Consider the following 20,464-nt stretch of genomic DNA (forward strand, 5'->3'; position numbering starts at 1 on the left):
GCGCCGCCTGCGCCGCCTGCGCCGCCTGCGCCGCCTGGTGTAAGATGGAGCCATATAAACCCGAGCCCGAGTTACAGCGGTTTTACCACCGGTTGCTGCGTCCGCTGTCTCTCTTCGCCCGCACGACGACGCGCACAGAGTCTCAGAAGCGCCTCCCGCAGGAGGTCCCGATGCTGCTGCCCCTACCGGTCTCACGGCTGACGGTGGCGTCGCTCTGCCGCCAGGTAGCCGAGCGGCTGGCCAACAGCGGGCTGGAGGCGCGCGCGCCTCGCAAGGTACGACTCCGTTTCACCGAGGTCATCTTGGACGAGCTGAAGTGCAGCTGGCAGGAGCCCCCCACCGAACCTGGTCTGAGCCACTTGAACAATCAGAGGCTGCGGAAGCGGCTCCTGGTCTACGTGCTGCTCAGCAGCGAGCAGCTCTTCGTACGCTACCTGCACCTTCAGAAGATCATGTCGACCCCCGCAGCTGTCTTCACCGAATCAGCCACGCTCACCCGGTTGGCCGCCAGCCTCGCCAGGGACTGCACAGTCTTCCTCACCGGCCCCGAGGTCTACCGTGGCCTGCTCGCTGACTTCCGCGCCCTGCTGAAGGAAGGGCAGGTCCAAGTCTGCGTGCCCAGAGTGCGCCCCCTCGGCCCCACTGGGGCTTTCAGGCTCTGCCCTATCCCATGGCATCACAGCACTGGCTTTGCCCAAGTGCCGTATTTCAACCTCAGCCTGAACTACCTCATCCAGCTCAGCCGCCCGCGGGAGTTTGTCAGTGAGCCTGAACCGGATCCAGTGAAGGAGTTGAAGTCCATTCCCCAGCTGAAGAAGAAGAAGCCTCTCCGCTGGCTGTCCACCATGCAAAAGAGGAGAGAAAGCAACTTCAATTCACAGATTGCCTCACTGCCTGGGTCCTCTGTGGCTCCCCCCAGCCAGGCTCCCCCCACCTCCCACTTGCCCCTCTCCTCCCAGCTCCAGAGGGGCCAGTCCATGCCCTCTCTGCGTGAGGGCTGGAAACTAGCAGATGAGTTGGGCCTTCCTCCATTCTCTCCTCGCCCCTTAACCCCACTGGTCCTGGTTGCAGAGAGCAAACCAGAGCTGGAAGGGGACACTGTGGCTGAGGACCTGAAGCAGAGGATGAAGAACATGCACTTGGGGTGGTCTCACTACTCACCGCTGGACTCAGGCCTGCCCCCACTCTTGGGGGCCCTGACCTACCGCCCAGCTGCAAAACATCACATGGAAGAGCTGCAGAGAATGTTGAAGGGCCTTGAGGAGAAGGAAGCCTCAGAGCAGTGGAGCCTCCAGCCCCCCAGATGCCCTCCCCTTGAACCACAGCCAGTGACTGTTACTTTGAAGCTAAGAAATCAGGTGGTCCAGGCAGCTGCTGTACAGGTCTCAGCAAGAAACTTTTTGGATTCCTTCCACGTTGAGGGGGCCGGAGTCCTATACAACCACCTGGCTGGTGAACTGGAACCCAAACTTATCGAGGAAATGGATACTGATCGCACTTTTGGCAGTAGCATCGGGGAGGTCTACAAGGAGCTGATGAGCTGTGTCTCTAATGACCACTTCTCTTTTGACCAGGGGCCCCTGGTTGAGCCTGCAGCCAATGAAGACTGGTCGGCCTTCCTATCCTCAGCCTTTCTATGTCAAGAAAAACAGCGTCGTAACATCAACACCAAGCTGGCTGGACTTTATTCCCAGAGAGCTAACACTTTACAGTCCAACCCTGATAAGATGTCCTCCCTCACATCACTCCAAGCAAGTAAAAGCTGGGAGAAGTGGTCAAACAAGGCCTCATGGCTGAACTGGTGGAAAACGACTTTGTCTGTGGGTGACTACTTCAAGTACCTCACCACCCAGCAGACAGATTTCCTCCATGTCATCTTCCAAATATATGAAGAGGAGGTTCCTGTGGAGATCGTGGCCCCTGTCAGAGAGTCCCTGAAGATTCAGCACCCACCTCCCTTGCTGGAAGACAACGAGCCAGACTTTGTGCCAGGAGAGTGGGATTGGGACACGGTGCTGGAGTGCAGGCTGGGAACTAAGAACAACAGCCTCCTGGAAGACTCTCACAAAATCCTGAGCCTGCAGAAGCGTCTGGAGCGGCTGTGGTCCATGCTTGAGGTCCCTGACAAAGACCGGCTGGACATGGCCATCAAGTACAGCTCCAATGCCCGCCTGAGGCAGCTGCCGTCACTGGTGAGTGCCTGGGAGCGGGCCTTGCAGCCCATTCAGCTGCGGGAGATATTGCTGGGGAGACTGGAGTGCTTTGAGCGACAAGCCTCCGACCCTAACCGTTTCTTCCACAAGACTGACATGGGCCTGAGTCGCTTCCTGGAGGAGAATCAGATCCGCAACCATCTCCATAAGAGGCTCAGTCTAGTGGAGGCTCCTTTGGTTCCCCTCCTGGAGGAGATCGAGTTAGTCTTTGGTGAGCCAGTGACCTTCAAGGGGCAGCACTACCTGGACAAGATGAAGCATGACAAAGTGGAGATGCTCTACTGGCTGCAGCAGCGGCGGCGGGTCCGCCACCTGGTCCGGGCCAAGAGGGCCTCCCATCAGTCAGCCCTGTCCAGGAAGCTCAGCAGCCAGCCTTTAGTAGCCCCTGGGAATACCCCACTACTCTTTGACCAGACCAAGTGCCCTCAGATCCCTCCCTCACCCCCATACACCCAGCAGCTCACCCAGACCTCTTGACTGCTTTGAAAGAAGAAATATCTGGGAGTGCGGGCTTCAGGAAAACTGTGCTTCCAACTACCAGGGGACTGAAATTAGCACTTTATTTTGACCATGAAGTTCTCATAAAAGAATCCACAAGCCCAGTAGTCCCATTTCTGTCAAGCCATGCACAGCACAGCCAAAAGCGCATGTATCAGAAGAACTGAGACCATCCCTTGGAGTTCATTGTAATGGGAAATGTTAGACAGATGGAAACCATCCCCTATGGAACACCTCAGCTTAGCATTTCTATCACGATACACTAGATTGGCTGATTAGAACTCTAAGCCAAGAGACTCTATGGCATAATGGCTAAGAGCTAGTGCTCTGGAGTTAGTAGATGTGGGTTTAAATCCACATCCTGACTGTGTAACCTTGGGCACACTACCTAACTTCTCTGCATCTGGACCTTCCTGTGTCAGGTGAAGGAGTTGGATCCAGGTTGTCACTTCTTCCAGTTCTGGCATACTGTTGGCAGAGCCAAACTTTTTCATTAAATTTTCACCAGTTAATACAAGCACGTGGTACAAAGTACACAAGGGTATGCACTGAAAAGTAAGTCTCCTTCCCATCTTTCCCTCCAATACCTCAGTTCTCCTCCTTGTGGGTAACAACTGTTACCAGTTTCTTGTGTATCTTTTCATTCCCTTATTCAGCAAATATTTATTGAGCACCTACTAGGTGTTCATGCTTGGTCTCTATCACTGAACAAAACAAAGACCCTTACCCTTTGTAGAGTTTACATTCTACTGGGGGGAAACAGACCATAGACCATAAACATAGTACCAAAGCACATTGGGTAATAGAAAGTTAGAGGGTGATAGGTACTGTGGGAAAAAGAAAAAACAGAGAAGGGCAAGAGGAAATAGAGTGTGAAGGTTGTAGCTTTATTAGGGTAGCCTGTGTAGGCCTCACTGGGAAGGGGAGATTTGAACAGAGGCTTGAAGGAGGGGAGGAAGTAAGCCCCGTGGACCTCTGGGACAACAGTGTTCCTGCCAGCTATTGGGAAGCGTAAGGCAGGCGGGTGCCTGGGGTGTTCCAGAAAAGCAAGGTGGCCAATGCAGGTGGAGCGGAGCTAAGGGGAAAGAGGGATCGTGACAAGGTGCCAGGGGGCAGGTTAGATTATGTAAGGCCTGTAGGCCATTGTAAAAATGATTTCAGAGATAGCCTATGCATGTATGAACACACATGAATATGTTGTCTATACACACGTCTTTAACTACACCAGCAGTAGCATGCTGTCCCCTGTTTTGCCCCTTTCTTTTTTCCCCAATGAGCTTGCCTCAAGTTCATTCCACATCGATACACATAGATCTGCCTTATTCTTTTTGATTGCTATCTAGTATCCCACTGGGTGTTTTTGGTTTTGGTTTTTTTTTTTTTTGGCTGTGCCACGCGGCTTGCAGGATCTTAGTCACCCAACCAGGGACTGAACCTGGGTCCCGGCAGTGAAAGCGTGGAGGCCTAACCACTGGACTGCCAGGGAATTCTCTTGAGTGTATTTTTATTTTGTTTAACCAGTCTCTTATTGTTGGACATTTACAAACAAAAACAATGTTCTAAAAAAATCCTTGTTCATCTCTTTAGTATGTGCAGCTATTTCTATGGTTTAAGTTCCTGGAGGTGGAATTATATCCAAGCATAAGCACTTGTAATTTTGATGGATATTACTGATTACCCTCCACAGAGGCTGTAACCATTTGCATTACTGTCAGCACTGCATGATGATAATAATAATTCCCCACTCTCACCAATAGTGTTATCAAAATTTTTAATCTTTACCATCTAATAGGTGAAAAAATTGTATCTCATTTGAGTTGTGTTCTCATCTCTCTTATGAGTGAAGTTGCATCTCTTAGATGTTTAAAAGCTGGGTTATTTTCTGTAAAATTCTCATGCCCTTTGCCCACTTTTCAATTGGTTTTGACTATTTTGCTTTTTTAAAAATTTACTTTTGGCTACATTGGGTCTTTGTTGCTGTGCACGGGCTTTCTCTAGTTGTGGCGAGCGGGGGCTACTTTTCGTTGTGGTGCACGGGCTTCTCATTTAGGTGGCTTCTCTTGTTGCCAAGCCTGGGCTATAGGCGCGTGGGCTTCAGTAGTTGTGGCTCGCGGGCTCAGTAGTTGTGGCGCACGGGCTTAGTTGTTCTGCAGCATGTGGGATCTTCCCAGACCAGGGCTCGAACCCGTGTCCCCTGCATTGGCAGGCGGATTCTTAACCACTGCACCACCAGGAAAGTCCCTTACTATTTATTTAAATTAACACTAATCCCATTATGTGTTTACAGAGATAATATATGTTATGAAAAACAACTTTTTTTTTTAAAGTAGTGAAGAGTGGCTATTTTACTCTTTTGCAAATCTCCTGAATGTCTGGCTTAATAGAAGACAACTGGATTCTCATTTATGTTTCTGCTGCATCTGTTGCAATATTGCACGTCATGCAGCCTCTGGAAAACACTGTACTCAGAAACAGGGAGGGTAGAAAAGGCAAATAACGTGTCAGCAGTATTATGAAAATGGTTTTGGTATCATGAAACCCCAGAAAGGGTCTGGGGGTGCCCTATTTGTATTTTTTTTGAAATAGAGGAAGGGGCACAGGTGGGGGCAAAGGCAGTAGTGAGGGTGGTGTTAAGGACTGTGAGACATGATTCGGGGGAGTGGCCAGTTGCTGGGCAGGGGCAGTAAAAGTGGGGGAAGGGTTGGTTGATCAGCTTGTTTGCTTATAAAATGTCAAGCCAGAGGTAAAATACAACTTGAAAAAAACAATTGGTAATTCTGCAAATTGGTCATTTAGCTGCTGGACAAGCAGATTGGCTTTTGGTGATCTGGCCACTCTGGGAAGCTGAAAGCCACAGAGCTGAAGCCCAGTCCTGACGGTTCACAAGTGCTGGCGGGGACGGGATCTGGGCCCAGGTGCTTCTGACTTCACTAAGCCTACAGCCCCACCCCCTGGGTCTCGGGGTTTCTGTGTCTGGCCCGCCTCTTCCTTGTACCGTTGTTTATCAAACACTTTTCTTTATATTGACTCCCTTTTTAAGAAAATTGTATTGAAGTATAGTTGATTTACCATGTTGTGTTAATTTCTGCTGTACAGCAAAGTGACTCAGTTACACACATATATACATCCTTTTTTATATTCTTTTCCATATGGTATATCACAGGATATTGAATATAGTTCCCCGTGCTCTACAGTAGGACCTTGTTGTTTACCCATCCTAGATATACTAGTTTGCATCTGCTAACCCCAAACCCCCAGTCCTTCCCTCCCCGACCTTGGCAACCACAAGTCTGTCCTCTACGTCTTTGAGTATACTGACTCTGTCTTAAAACTTATTTTAAAAGGCAATTTTAATCACACTAGCTAATACTATATAGTGATTATTAAGTGCCAGACTCCATTCTAAACACTTTTCATGCAGTAATTCATTGAGTCCTCATGGCAATGCAGTGAGGTAGGCACTACTGTTATTTCAAGGCCCAGATGAGGAAACTGAGGCACAGAGTGGTTATGTAACTTGCCCAAGGTCACACAACTAGGAACATGGCAGAGTCTGGATTCAGACCCAGAGGTCTGACTCCAAGTACATTCTCTTAACCACTGTATTGTTTCTTATCATAAAATATAAAAAAACAAGTCTGCCCAGTTGAAGTCCATGGGGAGAAGCTGAATATGATCAAATTTTCAGCTTTCGTCGTTACCTGTCCCCGGAGGAAATCAGGCTTTTGGACAGCCCACTTGATTCCCAGCGGTGACTCTGAGGCCCACATCATTCTTCTTTCAGGCGCAGAGCACTGAACTCCTCCCAAGTGGCAGACACTGCTTGGTGGGGGGGTGTGGGAAGCAGAGCCAGAGGAAACCAGAAAGAACCAGTCGCTGTCGCTGAGGAGTTTAAAGTTTAGTAGGGAAGATAATTTCAATAATATGGCAAGTGAAGGGTACGGTGGGAGCCCACAAAACGGACATGCAACAGAGCCGGGGCATAGGGGAAGGGTGATTGGGGAGAGCTTCCTGGAGGAGGCCACACTCAATTGGAGTCTAAATTCTAGAAGATTGAGTGGGAGTCAGCAGGCACATGATGGCAGAGGAGAAGAGGAGAGCTTTCCAAGCCCAGCGTGAGCAAAAGTACAGGAGAGGAGCGTAGTGTATGGGGGAGAACTACGAGCACTTTGGCATTAATCAGCTTTGAAAAGGCCTGGAAGGGAGTGAGACTGGAGGGGGAGGCAGGGCCAGGTCCAGTGTGGGCCTTGTTCTGTAGGTGTTGGGAAGCCATGTATTCACCAGCAGATACCTACCGAGCACCTGCTCGGTGCCTGGGGCTGCTCCAGGTGCTGAGGACGCCACACTGCACAATACAGACAAGGACGCTTCGTGTTCGGGGGGGAGGACCCAACAGCCAGGCAGGTAAAACAAATGATACAGGGGAAAAAAGCCAAAATGGCAACAGAAAACTCAGAGAAAAGCAATTTAAAATAGGGGATCGGGACTTCCCTGGTTGCACAGTGGTTAAGAATCCACCTGCCAATGCAGGGGACACGGGTTCGAGCCCTGGTCCGGGAAGATCCCACATGCTGCGGGCCGCGGAGCAACTAAGCCCATGTGCCACAACTACTGAGCCTGAGCTCTACAGCCCGTGAGCCACAACTACTGAAGCCCGCGCGCCTAGAGCTGGTGGTCCACAACAAGAGAAGGCACTGCCATGAGAAGCCCACGCACCGCAACGAAGAGTAGCCCCCGCTCGCTGCAACTAGAGAAAGCCTGTGCGCAGCAACGAAGACCCAAAGCAGCTAAAAATAAATAAATTTATAAAATAGGGGATCGTGGAATTCCCTGGCTGTCCAGTGGTTAGGAATCTGTGCTTCTACTGCAGGGGGCACGGATTCGATTCCTGGTCAAGCCGGGGCACGGCAAAAAAAAAAAAAAGAAAATAAGGGATCAGAGGAGGGAATATTTGAGCAAAGACTGGAAGGAGTGGAAAGGGAGTTGTGTGATACCTGGGAAAGAACATTCTAGGCTGGAGCTAATGTAAGTTCAAAAGCCCTGAGACAGGTGTGTGCCTGGTGAGTCTGAGGAGGCCAGTGTGGCTGGAGTGGCACAGACCAGGTGGGGAATGCTTGGGAATCAGGTCAGAGAAATAAGGGGGTTTTATCAGGCTTTAGGCAGAGGAGTGACATTTGGCTGCCCCACGGGTGAGGGTTAGGAGGCTGCGGGTTGGAGGCTAGCAGGCAAGGGTGGAGGCTGCCACAGTGGGAAGGTGAGCCGGGACGGAGTGTTAGGAGGCAAAGTTGGCAGTGTTTGGTGAAGATTGACTGTGGGGAATGAGGGTAGAGAGTCAAGGACACCGCCTCTGTGTCCTGGGTGTCTGGCTTGGGCCTCTGGTGGAGCCCTTCATGAAATGAGAGGATGGAGGGTTTGGTGGGAGTGCAGTGGGGGGAGATGATGAGTTCAGCCCTGAAAAGGTTAAGTTTGCAAATTCCCTGGTGGTCCAGTGGTTAGGACTCCACACTTCCACTGCTGGCTGGTCGGGTTCAATCCCTGGTCCGGGAACTAAGATCCTACAAACTTCATGGCCAAAAAAAAAGAAAAAAAAAGTTAAGTTTGATGTGCCTGCAGGGCATCCAAGTGGAGATCCAGAGGCAAATGTTTTTTCTTAGATGGACAGAAATTTTGCTAAAGATGGAAATCTTTAAACAGCATACTTATATACATATGTCTTATGCCACTGCTCAGATATCACAAACTGTAATTTTCTAGGTCAATCTGGGGCCTAAAATATGTAAAAGAATTATTTGTTTACAATTTTACCAAAGCTAAACTTTCTAAAATAAAAGCTATTATTCACTAAATACAAAGTTCACCTAATACCACTGAGTTAGGCATTGCTATGGACTAAATGTTTGTGTCCCCCCCAAAACTCATATGTGATGGTGTTCGGTGGTAGTTTGGGAGGTATTTAGGGTTAGATGAGATCATGAGAGTGGGGTCCCAGCCCTTAAAAGAAGCAGAAGAGACCAGAGCCCCCTCTCTTTCCACCGTGTGAGGATACAGCAAGAAAGCAGCAAATGGCAAACCAGGAAGAAGGCCTTCACTAGGCACTGGATCTGCTGGCACCTTAACTTAGGACTTCCCAGCCTCCAGAACTGAGGAATAAATGTTTGTTTAAGCCTCCAGTCTGTGGTATTTTGTTACAGCAGCCTGAGCAGACAGAGACAGGCATCATCAGGTGTATCCCAGCTAGGGAGTCAGAAGTCCCAGCTTTCCCCCATCAACAGAGGAGTGGATAAAGAAGATGTAGTACATACATATTGTACAATGGAATATTACTCAGCCATAAAAAAGAACAAAATAATGCCATTTGCAGCAACATGGATGGACCTAGAGATTGTCATACTGAGTGAAGTAAGTCAGACAGAGAAAGACAAATATCATATGATATCGTTTATATGTGGATCTAAAATAAATGGTACAAATGAACTTACTTACAAAACAGAAATAGTCACAGATGTAGAAAACAAACTTATGGTTACCGGAGGGAAAGGGGGGAGAGATAAATTTGGAGATTGGGATTGACATATACACACTACTATATATAAAATAGGGAATTCCCTGGCAGTCTAGTGGTTGGGACTTGGTGCTTCCACTGCAGGGGGCACAGGTTCCATCCCTGGTCGGGGAAGTAAGATCCTGCCTGCCGTGTGGCCAGAAAATAAAATGAAATGAAAAATATAAAATAAGATAAAATAAAATAAAATAAAATTCTACTGTATAGCACAGGGAACTTCTACTCAATGCTCTGTAATGACCAATATGGGAAAAGAATCTAAAAAAGAGTGGATATATGCATATGTATAACTGATCCACTTTGCTGTACACCTGAAACTAACACAACATTGTTAATCAACTATACTCCAATAAAAATTTAAAAAAAAAAGAGAAGAAGAAGAGAAAATACTTGAAGAAAGAACAAAACAAAGAAGTCCCAGATTTCCCGTTCATTGCCTGTGACCTTGGGGAAGGAATTCCATCTCCTTTTCACCCATTCATTTATCGCATATTCAATGAGCTATGGCTGTGCTTAGGCACTGAGGAGAAAGCAGTGAATGAGCAAAGCTGACAGGGTTTCTGCCCTCAAGAGAGAGTAGAAGTAATGGAGAGGCCTGTGGCTCACCCGTGACCTGGAGCCTTCCTTCCTGCCTTGAGAGGCTCAGGAGGAGGTAGGTTATGTCCAAGCCCAACCAAGCCCTGGGACCTGGGACCTGGGCTTTATGTGCCTCGTTTTATTGTACTCTCATCTCATCCCTGCAAGACATCTATATGCTTATCCTACAGATGAAGAAATGCTCAGAGAAGCAGAGCTATTCACTGAAGGTCTTATAATTAATAAGTGATAGATAAAAATTTAGAACTTGTGCTTCCCTGGACACCATCGAGAGAGTGGAAGACACCCCACAGGATGGGAAAAGAGATTTGCAAATCACATATCCGATAAGGGAATTGTATCTAGACTATATAAAAAACTCTTACAGCTCAATAATAAAGACAAATAACCCAATTTATTCTTTTTTTTTTAATTTTTATTTATTTATTTAATTTTGGCTGCGTTGGGTCTTCGTTGCTTCACGTGGGCTTTCTCTAGTTGCGGCGAGCAGGGGCTACTCTTCGGTGCAGTGCATGGGCTTCTCATTGTGGTGGCTTCTCTTTGTTGCTGAGCATGGGGTCTAGGCGCGTGGGCTCTAGAGCGCAGGCTCAGTAGTTGTGGCACACGGGCTTAGTTGCTCCGCAGCATGTGGGATCTTCCCGGACCAGGGATTGAACCCGTGTCCCCTGCATTGGCAGGTGGATTCTTAACCACTGCGCCACCAGGGAAGCCCCTAGTTTCAGGTTTTAAATCGCGACACCTCATCTGACCAAACTCCCCAAAATAACAACTTGCTGGCTGGCTAAGGCAGAGATTTAAGTGGGTTCCACTGAGGGAGTTATTAAAATGTCATCCTCTCCTCCTGCAGGACCTTGAAGGCCTCAGATCACTTGGAGATGACCCGTCTAAATTAAAAGGTAATTCCTATGAAGGGTGTAACATGGGGCACGGAGTAAGCACTAGCTATGCGTTACTATTATTGTTGTTGCTGTTATCAGGTGACTCCTAGGAGTTATGCAACAGTGAGGTGAGGTCATTCTGGGATTAGGGTGTAACAGGAATCTTCAGGGGCTCTCGGAAGCTGCTGCAGCCTGAGATCTTAGCCACAGAGCAGTGAGGATATGGATCAATTTATGCATGGAGCTCTAGAGCCCTTGGGGGTGGAGGTGGGGAAGGTCCGTACCCTAACCCTAGGCCTAATGATTCAGCCAGGGAGACCTGGAAGTGGACCAGAGCTGCTCACTCAAGGCTGAGAGATGGTCTCTGAGATATATTCACCTCTAGGAAGGGAGTCTGGGCTCAAGACTTGGGGCCCAGAATCTCCATCCATCCATCCATCAAATCATCGAAGAAATATTACAGTAAATCCACTAAGGGCCAAGGCAATGTCATTTTTTGACCCTTGTTGGTCTTAGTCTGTCAGACTTTTGGGGTCCCCACCCCACATCTTCTCACATCTGATCAAGTGCACCTATGTCCCACATCAAATAATATTTTGCTGTAAATTTCTTTGAAAGAAATTTTATAGTTTTGCTTTTGAAATTATCTGACTTCATGTAACTTGTTTAAATTATGATTTGCTAGAAAAATGTAAAAAAAAAAAAGAAAAAAGAAACAAACAAAAATAAAACAGTCCAGTGGGAATAAGCAAAATAAGGACAGGGTATGATGGATGCTGAAAGATGTAGTGTTCTGAGAGAGAGGGAGGGGGCTCCTTTAGACGAGGTGGTCCTTACTCTGAAGAAATAGCATTTAGGCTAAGACAGGACAGCTGGGAAGGAACCTGCCCCCTACAGAGCAGGGGGAGTCTCTCCAGGCAGAGGGAACAGCCAGTGCAAAGGCCCTGAACCTGGAAAGCACTTAGCTTGTGGACAGGAAGAGGGTCATTGTGGCAGGGGCTGAGTGAGGGGCAGTGAGAGAGCACGAGATTAGTTCAGACAGGAGGGCAGGGGCCAGGTGATGCCCAGCTGTACAGACCATGGTACGGAGTTGAGATTTTGTTCTAGGTGGAGAGCGCCACTTAGGTTGGGCTCCCTGGGGAGCAGATTCAGAGAGGGTGATTGGCGGGCAGGAGGTCCATTAAGGAGTGCTCTCAGGATCAACACCAGGGGAAGAGAGGGGAGGGAGGCAAGACTGAGCAGAGGGAGAATTTGAGCTGCCGTGCAGTCTCAATGGACACCTCCCCTGACGCAGCAGGGAGTTCTGCAGCTGGGATGACCCTTCAGATTTGTCATTAGATGCAGCTGCCTGGGGGAGTGGGCATGACTCTTCAGCCGAGGCCCCGAGGGGCTGACAGCAGAGGGCAGTGAGCCAATAGCTGGACACCAAGTCCATCCCTGAAGGAGAATCTGGTCTGTGCGTCACAGCCCACAACCTGATCCCGTTTATGTTTAATGAGGTCCCTCTAGCTGCGGTGTGGAGAGAATTATTGGAGGGAAGAGTGGGTCCATCCAGGCCAGCAGTGATGGTGGTTTGGCCATGAGTGATGGCTGTGGGAATACAGATAAGTGGATGATTCTTGGAGACATTGGGAGGTGGAACCAGAGCACTTGAAGATGGATTAGATGTGAAGCATGCAGGGAAGGGAAGAGACAAGGACGCTTCAGGTCTGTGGACTGAACAACCGAGGGAACAGTGATGCAATATGCTGCGATGTGGGATTCCTGAGGGAAGTGGCTGGGTGGGAGGTGAGAGAGCAGGGAGAGAGCGCCCCTCAACTTCTGTACAGGCTCGAGACCCTGGGAGTGTCCAGGACCAAGCCTCAACGGCGCCATCGTGTGGTGGTAATAAGTCATAACAGCAGTGGACTCCAGACCTCAGTTGCCTGAAAGGTGGGGAAAGAGGTCAGACCACAGGAAATACCCTCAGAAACCAGCCCCACGGCGCCTCTTTCACACTAAGTAAATCATTGTGGATTTTGGACAACTCAGAGTAGGAGGGAGATGAGGAGCCTCAAAAGAAAGAGATAGCTAGGCAACGGAGTTTGAGGAATTATTTGAGAAAGATAAAATGGTGTTATTGTACCTGTGCCATAAAGGAATCAATCAACATAATAATAATGTTGACAGCTACCATTCAGTGAGCAGATAGGAGGAGCTGCATGAGCCCTTGTAATCTACACGCATCAATACAAGGAGGCTCAGAGAGGTGAAAAGATGTGTCCCAGGTTATATAGTAGTAGATGGTGGTGGAGTTAGGATTAAAACCCAGGTCAGCCTACCAATGGATCTCAACCCTGTCAGATCCAACATGCCATTTTAACAGTAAATATTTTACAATGCCCTCTTTACATCCCAACATCTGGATTGTGCCTGATGCATTATTGTGCACTCGGTCAATATTTGTTAAATGAATGAAATGAAATTCACGGATAGTATCCTACCTAACGACATAATTTTTTAGATCAAGTAAAAAGAAAATGAAAGCAATTTATGCTAAAGAAATCTGCATTTCCACATATACATGCTCAGTCAGGATCACATCGGAAGACGTAACAAGGTGATTATTGTGAACTGGGATCACCCCAAATACTGATCTAGGCATGATCTTTTTCTTTTCTTTTTTAAAATTAATTAATTAATTAATTAAATTTTAGCTGCGTTGGGTCTTTGTTGCTGCACGTGGGCTTTCTCTAGTTGTGCCGAGCGGGGACTACTCTTCCTTATGGTGCATGGGCTTCTTACTGCTGTGGCTTCTCTTGTTGCGGAGCATGGGCTCTAGGCGCGCGGGCTTCAGTAGTTGTGGCACGTGGGCTTAGTTGCTCCGCGGCACGTGGGATCTTCCCAGACCAGGGCTTAAACCCGTGTCCCCTGCCTTGGCAGGCGGATTCTTAACCACTGCGCCGCCAGGGAAGTCTGAGACATGATCTTCTGAAATGTTGAATGCCCTTTGTAAAGATCTGAACTCATGGGCTTCCCTGGTGGCGCAGTGGTTGAGAATCTGCCTGCTAATGCAGGGGACACGGGTTCGAGCCCTGGTCTGGGAAGATCCCACATGCCACGGAGCGGCTGGGCCCGTGAGCCACAATTGCTGAGCCTGCGCGTCTGGAGCCTGTGCCCCGCGACGGGAGGGGCCGCGATAGAGAAAGGCCCGCGCACCGCGATGAAGAGCGGTCCCCGCACCGCGATGAAGAGTGGCCCCCGCTTGCCGCAACTGGAGAAAGCCCTCGCACGAACCGAAGACCCAACACAGCCAAAAATAAATAAATAAATAAATAAATAAGAAAATCCTTTAAAAAAAAAAAAAAAAGATCTGAACTCATACAAGGAAAATTCTTCCCTGGATTTTCATTTTAGTAGACTTCCTGGAAAATTCAGTGTATGCTATAACTGTGCACATAATATTACATGTTTACATATATAACAGAGTTAGGGTTCCTGGCGCAGATAATTATAAACAGGTTTTTCCTCTTACATAAATGACCAGTGGGACATCAGAAAGCTGTGCAGGACACGGAACAATTCTGTTATGTGGGACTGTCCTGAACATTGAAGGATGTCTAACATCTCTGGCCCCTGTCTACTAAGGACCAGAAGAGCCCCTATCAATGTGAAAACAAAAATGCCCCTACATATTTCCAAATTCAAATTTCCAGGGACAGTAGAGCTCCCTTGAAACCTCTGGTGTATGTGAAAGCCTAGCCACCTAAGCTTTGCTTAACTGGCCTTCTCTTTCCAAGCCCACCCCTCCCGCACCGCCCCCCACCCTCCACCGCAAAGACCTGGGCTTTCACACTCTCACTTCTCATCCCACCCTTTAGGACTCTCTCTGCAAGTGTTTGTTTGTTTGTTGCTAGAAGACTAGAACTGAGGTAATGAATGAGGTACATTTCTATCTTATTTCTGCAAATAGGCTCAGAGAAGTAAAGTAACTTGCTCATAGCCACACAGCCAATTTGAAGTGGCTAAACCAGAATTAAAAGCTAGTCAGTCAGTCTGACTCTAAAGCCTGTGATTTTGCCCTCTTTTCTAATCCCTCCTCACTGTCTCCTACCTCTCAGTCTTGGGGAAACAAGTCTTAGGAAACTGAAGTATTTCACTTACTGGGTAAAATTTTTAGAAGTTGTCCACCATTTCCAAAGGTCAGGAGGTGAGCTGGAGGGATCTGGAATGGATTCAGACCATACAGCTGTTAACTACCATTTTCATAAATCAGGTGAAATTCCCGGAAGGAAACCCTGCTGTTTGCCCTACCTTGTCCTAGAAAGGGAAGTTCCATTTGGCCAGGTCCAGGGTGTTGGGCCATCCCCTAGACATTTTCATTTCTGGGTAGCGTTTGCTTCAGTGTAAATGCAGACCTTCTCAAACCCTAGTGGCAGAAGAGGGTGAAATCAACCCCTTATCCTGGGACCTAGGGATGAGCTGCAAGCAACTACCATTTCATTGAAAATTCAGGTCTTTAAAGAAGTGCTGCTGGAATTCCCTGGCAGTCCGATGGTCAGGATTCCTTTGGCGCTTTCACTGCCATGGCCTGGGTTCAATCCCTGGTCAGGGAAATGAGATCCCTTAAGCCACTTGGCACGGCCAAAAAAAAAAAAAAAAAAAAATACTGTAAATTTTGCACACCATCCCTAATATTTGGGGGACGTTCCAATAGAAAATAAATTTAAAATAAACTTCATCTCAGTGTAGAAATTGACATATAAGAGCATACTTTTCAAACATAAATATTTCTAAGATTCACCCACATATTCCAAGTTCCTTACCTAGACCTACCTAGACCTGAAGCAGAAGCCAGGACCATGCATTGTCAACTACTCCCCCATTCCTCACTCCACACCCCCTGGCCACTGGGTGACTGATCTATTTTTCTTTTTCTCTTTTTTTTGACCGCGCGGCTTACGGGATCTTAGTTCCCAGACCAAGGATCGAACCCGTGCCCCCTGCTGTGGAAGCACCGAGTCCTAACCTCCGGACGGCCAGGGAACTCCGGTGGCTGATCTATTTAGTTCATTGAGCTTACTTGGGGGAACAATGCTCTGTTTATCCTCTGGCTTTAAATGGCACCCCTCCTGTACTCCGGGGTCTGCAGAGGCCAGTTTGAGCAGCAGAATCTCTATCTGTATTAGAACTGGATTCAAACCCTGCTTCCATCTTCACCCTTTCTACAACTTGGGCAAGTAACTGAATCTCTTGTTGCCTTAGTTTCCTTATCTGCATCACAGCTGTTTTGTGGGGTTGTTGTGGGGTTCAGTGGGCTAATACATATGCATGTACTGAGAATGCTGAGTGCCTAGCATGTAGTTAGTGCTCATAAAATGTTAGACATTATTTTTACTGTTGTTAATATTTTTGTGTACTGGGCTCTCTTCTGGGGAACACGCATGCAGACAGACCTCTAAGGTGGGCCTCATGATCCCCACCTCCTGGTGTTCACATCTTTGTGTAATCCTCTCCCCTCCCCTTGAGTATGGGAGAGACCTGTGACTTGCTTCTAGCCAGCAGAAAACAGCAGAAGTGTGAGACTTCCCTGGTGGCGCAGTGGTTAAGAATCTGCCTGCCAATGCAGGGGACACGGGTTCAATCCCTGGTCAGGGTACTAAGATCCCACATGCCATAGGGCAACTAAGCCTGCACACCACTACTACTGAGCCCACATGGTCTGGTGCCTGAGCACTACAACTAGAGAGCCTGTGTGCCACAACTAGAGAGAAGCCCACATTCCGCAACAAGAGATCCTGGGTGCCGCAACTAAGACCCGATGCAGCCAAAAATAAATAAATAAATAAATAGTAAAAAAAAGGAAAGGAAAACAACAGAGGTGATTGATACAAGTGATTACGTGTGTGATTATGTTAGACAAGACTTTAATATCCTCGCTTTCCCTTACCCGCTTTGAGGAAGCAAGCAGCTGTGTTGGGAAGGTCCACATGGCAAGGAGCTGAGGGTGGCAGACAGCCATCAGCCATCAAACAACTGAGGCCCCAGTCTGAGGTCCCACAAGGAGCTGAGTGCTGCCAACAGCCCCGTGAGCTTGGAAGCAGATCCTTCCTCAGTCCAGCCTCCAATGAGACTGCAGCCCTAGCCATTCGTTTTGTGATAATGTTCCACACAGCGATAGAGAACTGATACACCACCTCTCTCCTTTCAAACTCTTGGTTCCTGCAATTCTCCCCTCACTCTCCTAAATCATCAATATCTCCCTTTCTATTCCATCAACTCATAAGCATACTCTAGTGTCTCTCATCTTAAAAACACGCTTTTTGGCTGTGCCCCAAGGCATGCAGGACCTTGGTTCCCCCACCAGGGATCGAACCCCGGACTCCTGGCAGTGGAAGCATGGAGTCCCAACCACTGGACCACCAGGGAATTCCCAACTCACCACTCTTAATGAGGTCCCCCATGACCTACATGTTGCCCAATCCCAAGGTCACTTCTGTCTCCTCATCTTACTTGCCCTCTCTGTGGCATTTGACACAGCCAGCCACTTCCTCTTTCTTGAAATCCACTCTCTTCTTCTACTTTCTTGACCTCATCCTCTCAGACTTCCTTCTCTCTCAATGTCCATTTCTTCCCAGTCTCCTCTGCTGCCTCCCTCTTTTCAGCTCAGCTCCTGAATGTTGCCATGCCCCTGGCTTCACTTTCCTCATGTGTAATTGTACAATTTCTCTCTTGAAGGTTGTTGTGAGAATTGCCTGAGATAACATATGTGTGACTTAAAAAAAATTCCTCCCTTTCGTTTGTGAATTGCAAGTATGCGCTCTTCCCTCGCTCTGATGAGAAAATGAGGCATCCTTTCCCCCAGACACTTGTCAGGTGGCTCCGGTGTCCAAGGAACAGACTTTGGGGAAGATGACTGTTTCCCACGAAGGTGAAATATGACAGCAATGTGGATCTCTGGAAACCCAGATCTAAGAAAAGTCTCACTGCCTCTGCTGGGCCTTAGAAATTGCTAGACCTTTCAGGAGGAGGAAGTTCAGGGGGCTAAGAGTCTAGGAGTACAGAGGCAGTGGCATTGAGCTCAGCCAGGGTCAGTGGGGGTGAAACTATGCACCTCAGATTGGGACTCGAACCCACGCAGCCGGGATTCGAAACCGACCAAAAGTCTTGGTCTTCCAACTGAGAGCACACACCTGCTTTCAGAACTTAATGCAGCTCAGGTTCTTTTTTTTTTTTAAACATCTTTATTGAAGTATAATTGCCTTACAATAGTGTGTTAGCTTCTGCTTCATAACAAAGTGAATCAGTCATACATATACAATATGTTCCCATTTCTCCTCCCTCTTGCATCTCCCTCCCTCCCACCCTCCCCATCCCACCCCCCCAGGCGGTCACAAAGCACCGAGCTGATCTCCCTGTGCTGTGCGGCCGCTTCCCACTCGTTATCTATTTTACATTTGGTAGTGTATATATGTCCATGACACTCTCTTACTCTGTCACATCTCACCCCACCCCCTCCCCATATCCTCAAGTCCATTCTCTAGTAGGTCTGTGTCTTTATTCCTGTCTTGCCACTAGGTTCTTCATGGCCTTTTTTTTTTTTTTTTCCCCTTCAGCTCAGGTTCTTGATGTCTCATTGCAGAAAGAATTCAGTGAGAGACAAAGTGACAGGTAAGAAGTGGATTTATTAAGAGAGAAACACTCTCCACAGACAGAGTGTGGGCCACCTCAGAAGGTGAGAAAGGCACCAGGGTATGGCGTTGTCAGTTTTTATAAGGGTGGGTAATTTCTTAGGCTAATGAGTGGAAGGAGTATTCTAGCTATTTCGGGAAGGGGCGGGGATTTCCAGGAATTGGGCCACCGCCCACTTTTTGATCCTTACGGTTGGGCTTGGAACTGTCACAGCGCCTGTAGGTGTGTCATTTAGCTTGCTGACGTGTTACAGTGAGTGTATACTGAGGCTCAAGGTCTAGTGGAAGTCGACTTGTCTGCCATCTTGGACCCATTTGGTTCTGATCAGTTTATGTCATGTCCTCGGGCTGTGTCATTCTTTCAAAGGTTGTGCCCTGCCCCCTTCCCTCCTGTTTCAGGGGTGGGTCAGGGGTGCCTTCCTGAGGAATCGTCCTCTAAACCGAGAGCTGAAAGGTTTCTGGGAGTTTGGCCAAGGGAAGAGCAATGTGAAGCTTCCAGGGTGCGCAAGAGCTTGAACTTCTGCAAACAGAATGAGACTGGAGTGTCAAGTGCACAGCACAAGGTGACGGCCAAGGTGCTTCTGGGCCTGGAGGGGGCCTTAGGAGCCAGATTAAGGACCTGGGACTGTCTCCTATAAGAGAGACAAAGGGTGCCCCGAAGAGCTGCAACTGGGGAGGGCACAAGCAGAGATCAGCCACTGCTGGGCTCCCTCAGGCCCCCCCTCTCAGACATCAGCTGGGAGCTTGGAGCTGACTCTGGTCTGGCTCCAGCACTCAGTTTTGAGTAGCTGAAAGTCACTTCGTCTCTATAGCCCTCTGCTACCAAAAGAAGTCAGGTGTGAACCGGATGATCTTTAGGACCTGCTCTCCCCACTCTCCATGCCCAAACTAACCCTCTACCCACTTCTGGGGCTTCCCCAACTCCCTTAAAAACTCTCTTCCCTGTTTCCTGTCCCCCAGCTGGTAACATCTGGGAGGAAAATTCCTTTTTCTCATCTCTCTCCACTAGACTGGGAGCTCCGAATAGGCAGCACTATGCCTAGTGTATCTGTTCATGCATGCTTCCTCTTGCTAGGCCTTGAACACAGTGGTGAGTGCTTGGTGGAACAAAAGAACGGTCCCAACCCTGTGCACTTTCGCAAGTTTGTGTTTGATCCCCATGACAGCCTGAGGCAGCACCAGTGCAGGGAATTTTAGCTGCCATTTTGCTGATGAGAAGATGGGCCTCGAGGAGCTGGTGGAGCTGTGAACTCAAGCTCTGAAGCCAACTCTCTGGGTTCAAGTCCAGCTCTTTCACTTAGAGCAGATGTTTGGCAAGCCACTTAATCTCCCTAAACCTGTATTTTCTCAGTTATAAGTCGGGGATAATAACATCTACTTCACAGGATTGCTACAAAGATTAAAGGGAGATGGCATATAACATGTATAATAAGCATGCAATAAATGCTAGTTATTTTTATTCTCAGGCCAGCATCCTTTCTCCTCCCCAAATGTTACCGAGTCCAAGCTCGCCCTGCTCGCCGCACGACAGGCCAATAAATCGGGAGACGAGGTGTTGAGGCAAGGAAAACGACTTTATTCAGAAAGCCGGCAGACTGAGAAGATGGTGGACTAGGGTCCCCCAAAACCATCTTATTGGGGTCTGGATGCCAGTTTCTTTTATAGAACAGAGACAGGGAGGAGGTGAGGAAGTAAAGTAAAAATGCCACTTATCTTGCAAAATAGGAGGGGATGTGTTAATCTCTTCTTTTGTGCAGCCACTCACAGATGGACAGGGTCAGAATGTCTCTCTGTGAGCTGAACAAAGGCACTTTAGTTTAACGGGCAGAGGGGCAGGGTTCCCTGTGGCAGGATGCTCACAGCTATAGACAGTGATTATAATAACAAAAGCAACGAAAAGCAAAGGTTAAAGTGAAAGAAACAGATCCAACAGGGAGTCAGAACTGGCTCTTCCCTGCTACACAAACAGCAGCTCCAAGACGTAAGAAGATTACTTCCAGGCTGCGGCTGGGGCCACCCCTCCCCAGACCCGGCTGGTGCAAGGAC

The 20,464-nt window shown here is 48.3% G+C and overlaps 1 protein-coding gene across 2 annotated transcripts; it reads left to right on the forward strand.

The window, feature by feature from the left end:
- Window positions 1-27: 27 nt before the first annotated feature.
- CCDC87 (coiled-coil domain containing 87) lies at window positions 28-20,460 on the forward strand. Of its 2 annotated transcripts, XM_057552881.1 has the most exons (4): window positions 28-3,266; window positions 10,718-10,766; window positions 18,344-18,398; window positions 18,818-20,460. In XM_057552881.1, the coding sequence occupies exon 1, from the start codon at window positions 45-47 to the stop codon at window positions 2,688-2,690; it is 2,646 nt and encodes an 881-aa protein (XP_057408864.1). In that variant the 5' UTR covers window positions 28-44; the 3' UTR covers window positions 2,691-3,266; window positions 10,718-10,766; window positions 18,344-18,398; window positions 18,818-20,460. The 2 variants fall into 2 exon arrangements, with proteins under 2 accessions (XP_057408864.1, XP_057408863.1); XM_057552880.1 differs by having other exon boundaries at window positions 18,344-20,460.
- The last annotated feature ends 4 nt before the right edge of the window (window positions 20,461-20,464 follow it).

Source organism: Balaenoptera acutorostrata, chromosome 9 (genome assembly GCF_949987535.1).
Source record: "Balaenoptera acutorostrata chromosome 9, mBalAcu1.1, whole genome shotgun sequence".
NCBI classification, from domain to species: domain Eukaryota; kingdom Metazoa; phylum Chordata; class Mammalia; order Artiodactyla; family Balaenopteridae; genus Balaenoptera; species Balaenoptera acutorostrata.

Excerpts from the sequence above, each read along its gene's own strand:
- CCDC87 (XM_057552880.1), top strand. The coding sequence starts at position 45 with ATGGAGCCATATAAACCCGAGCCCGAGTTACAGCGGTTTTACCACCGG.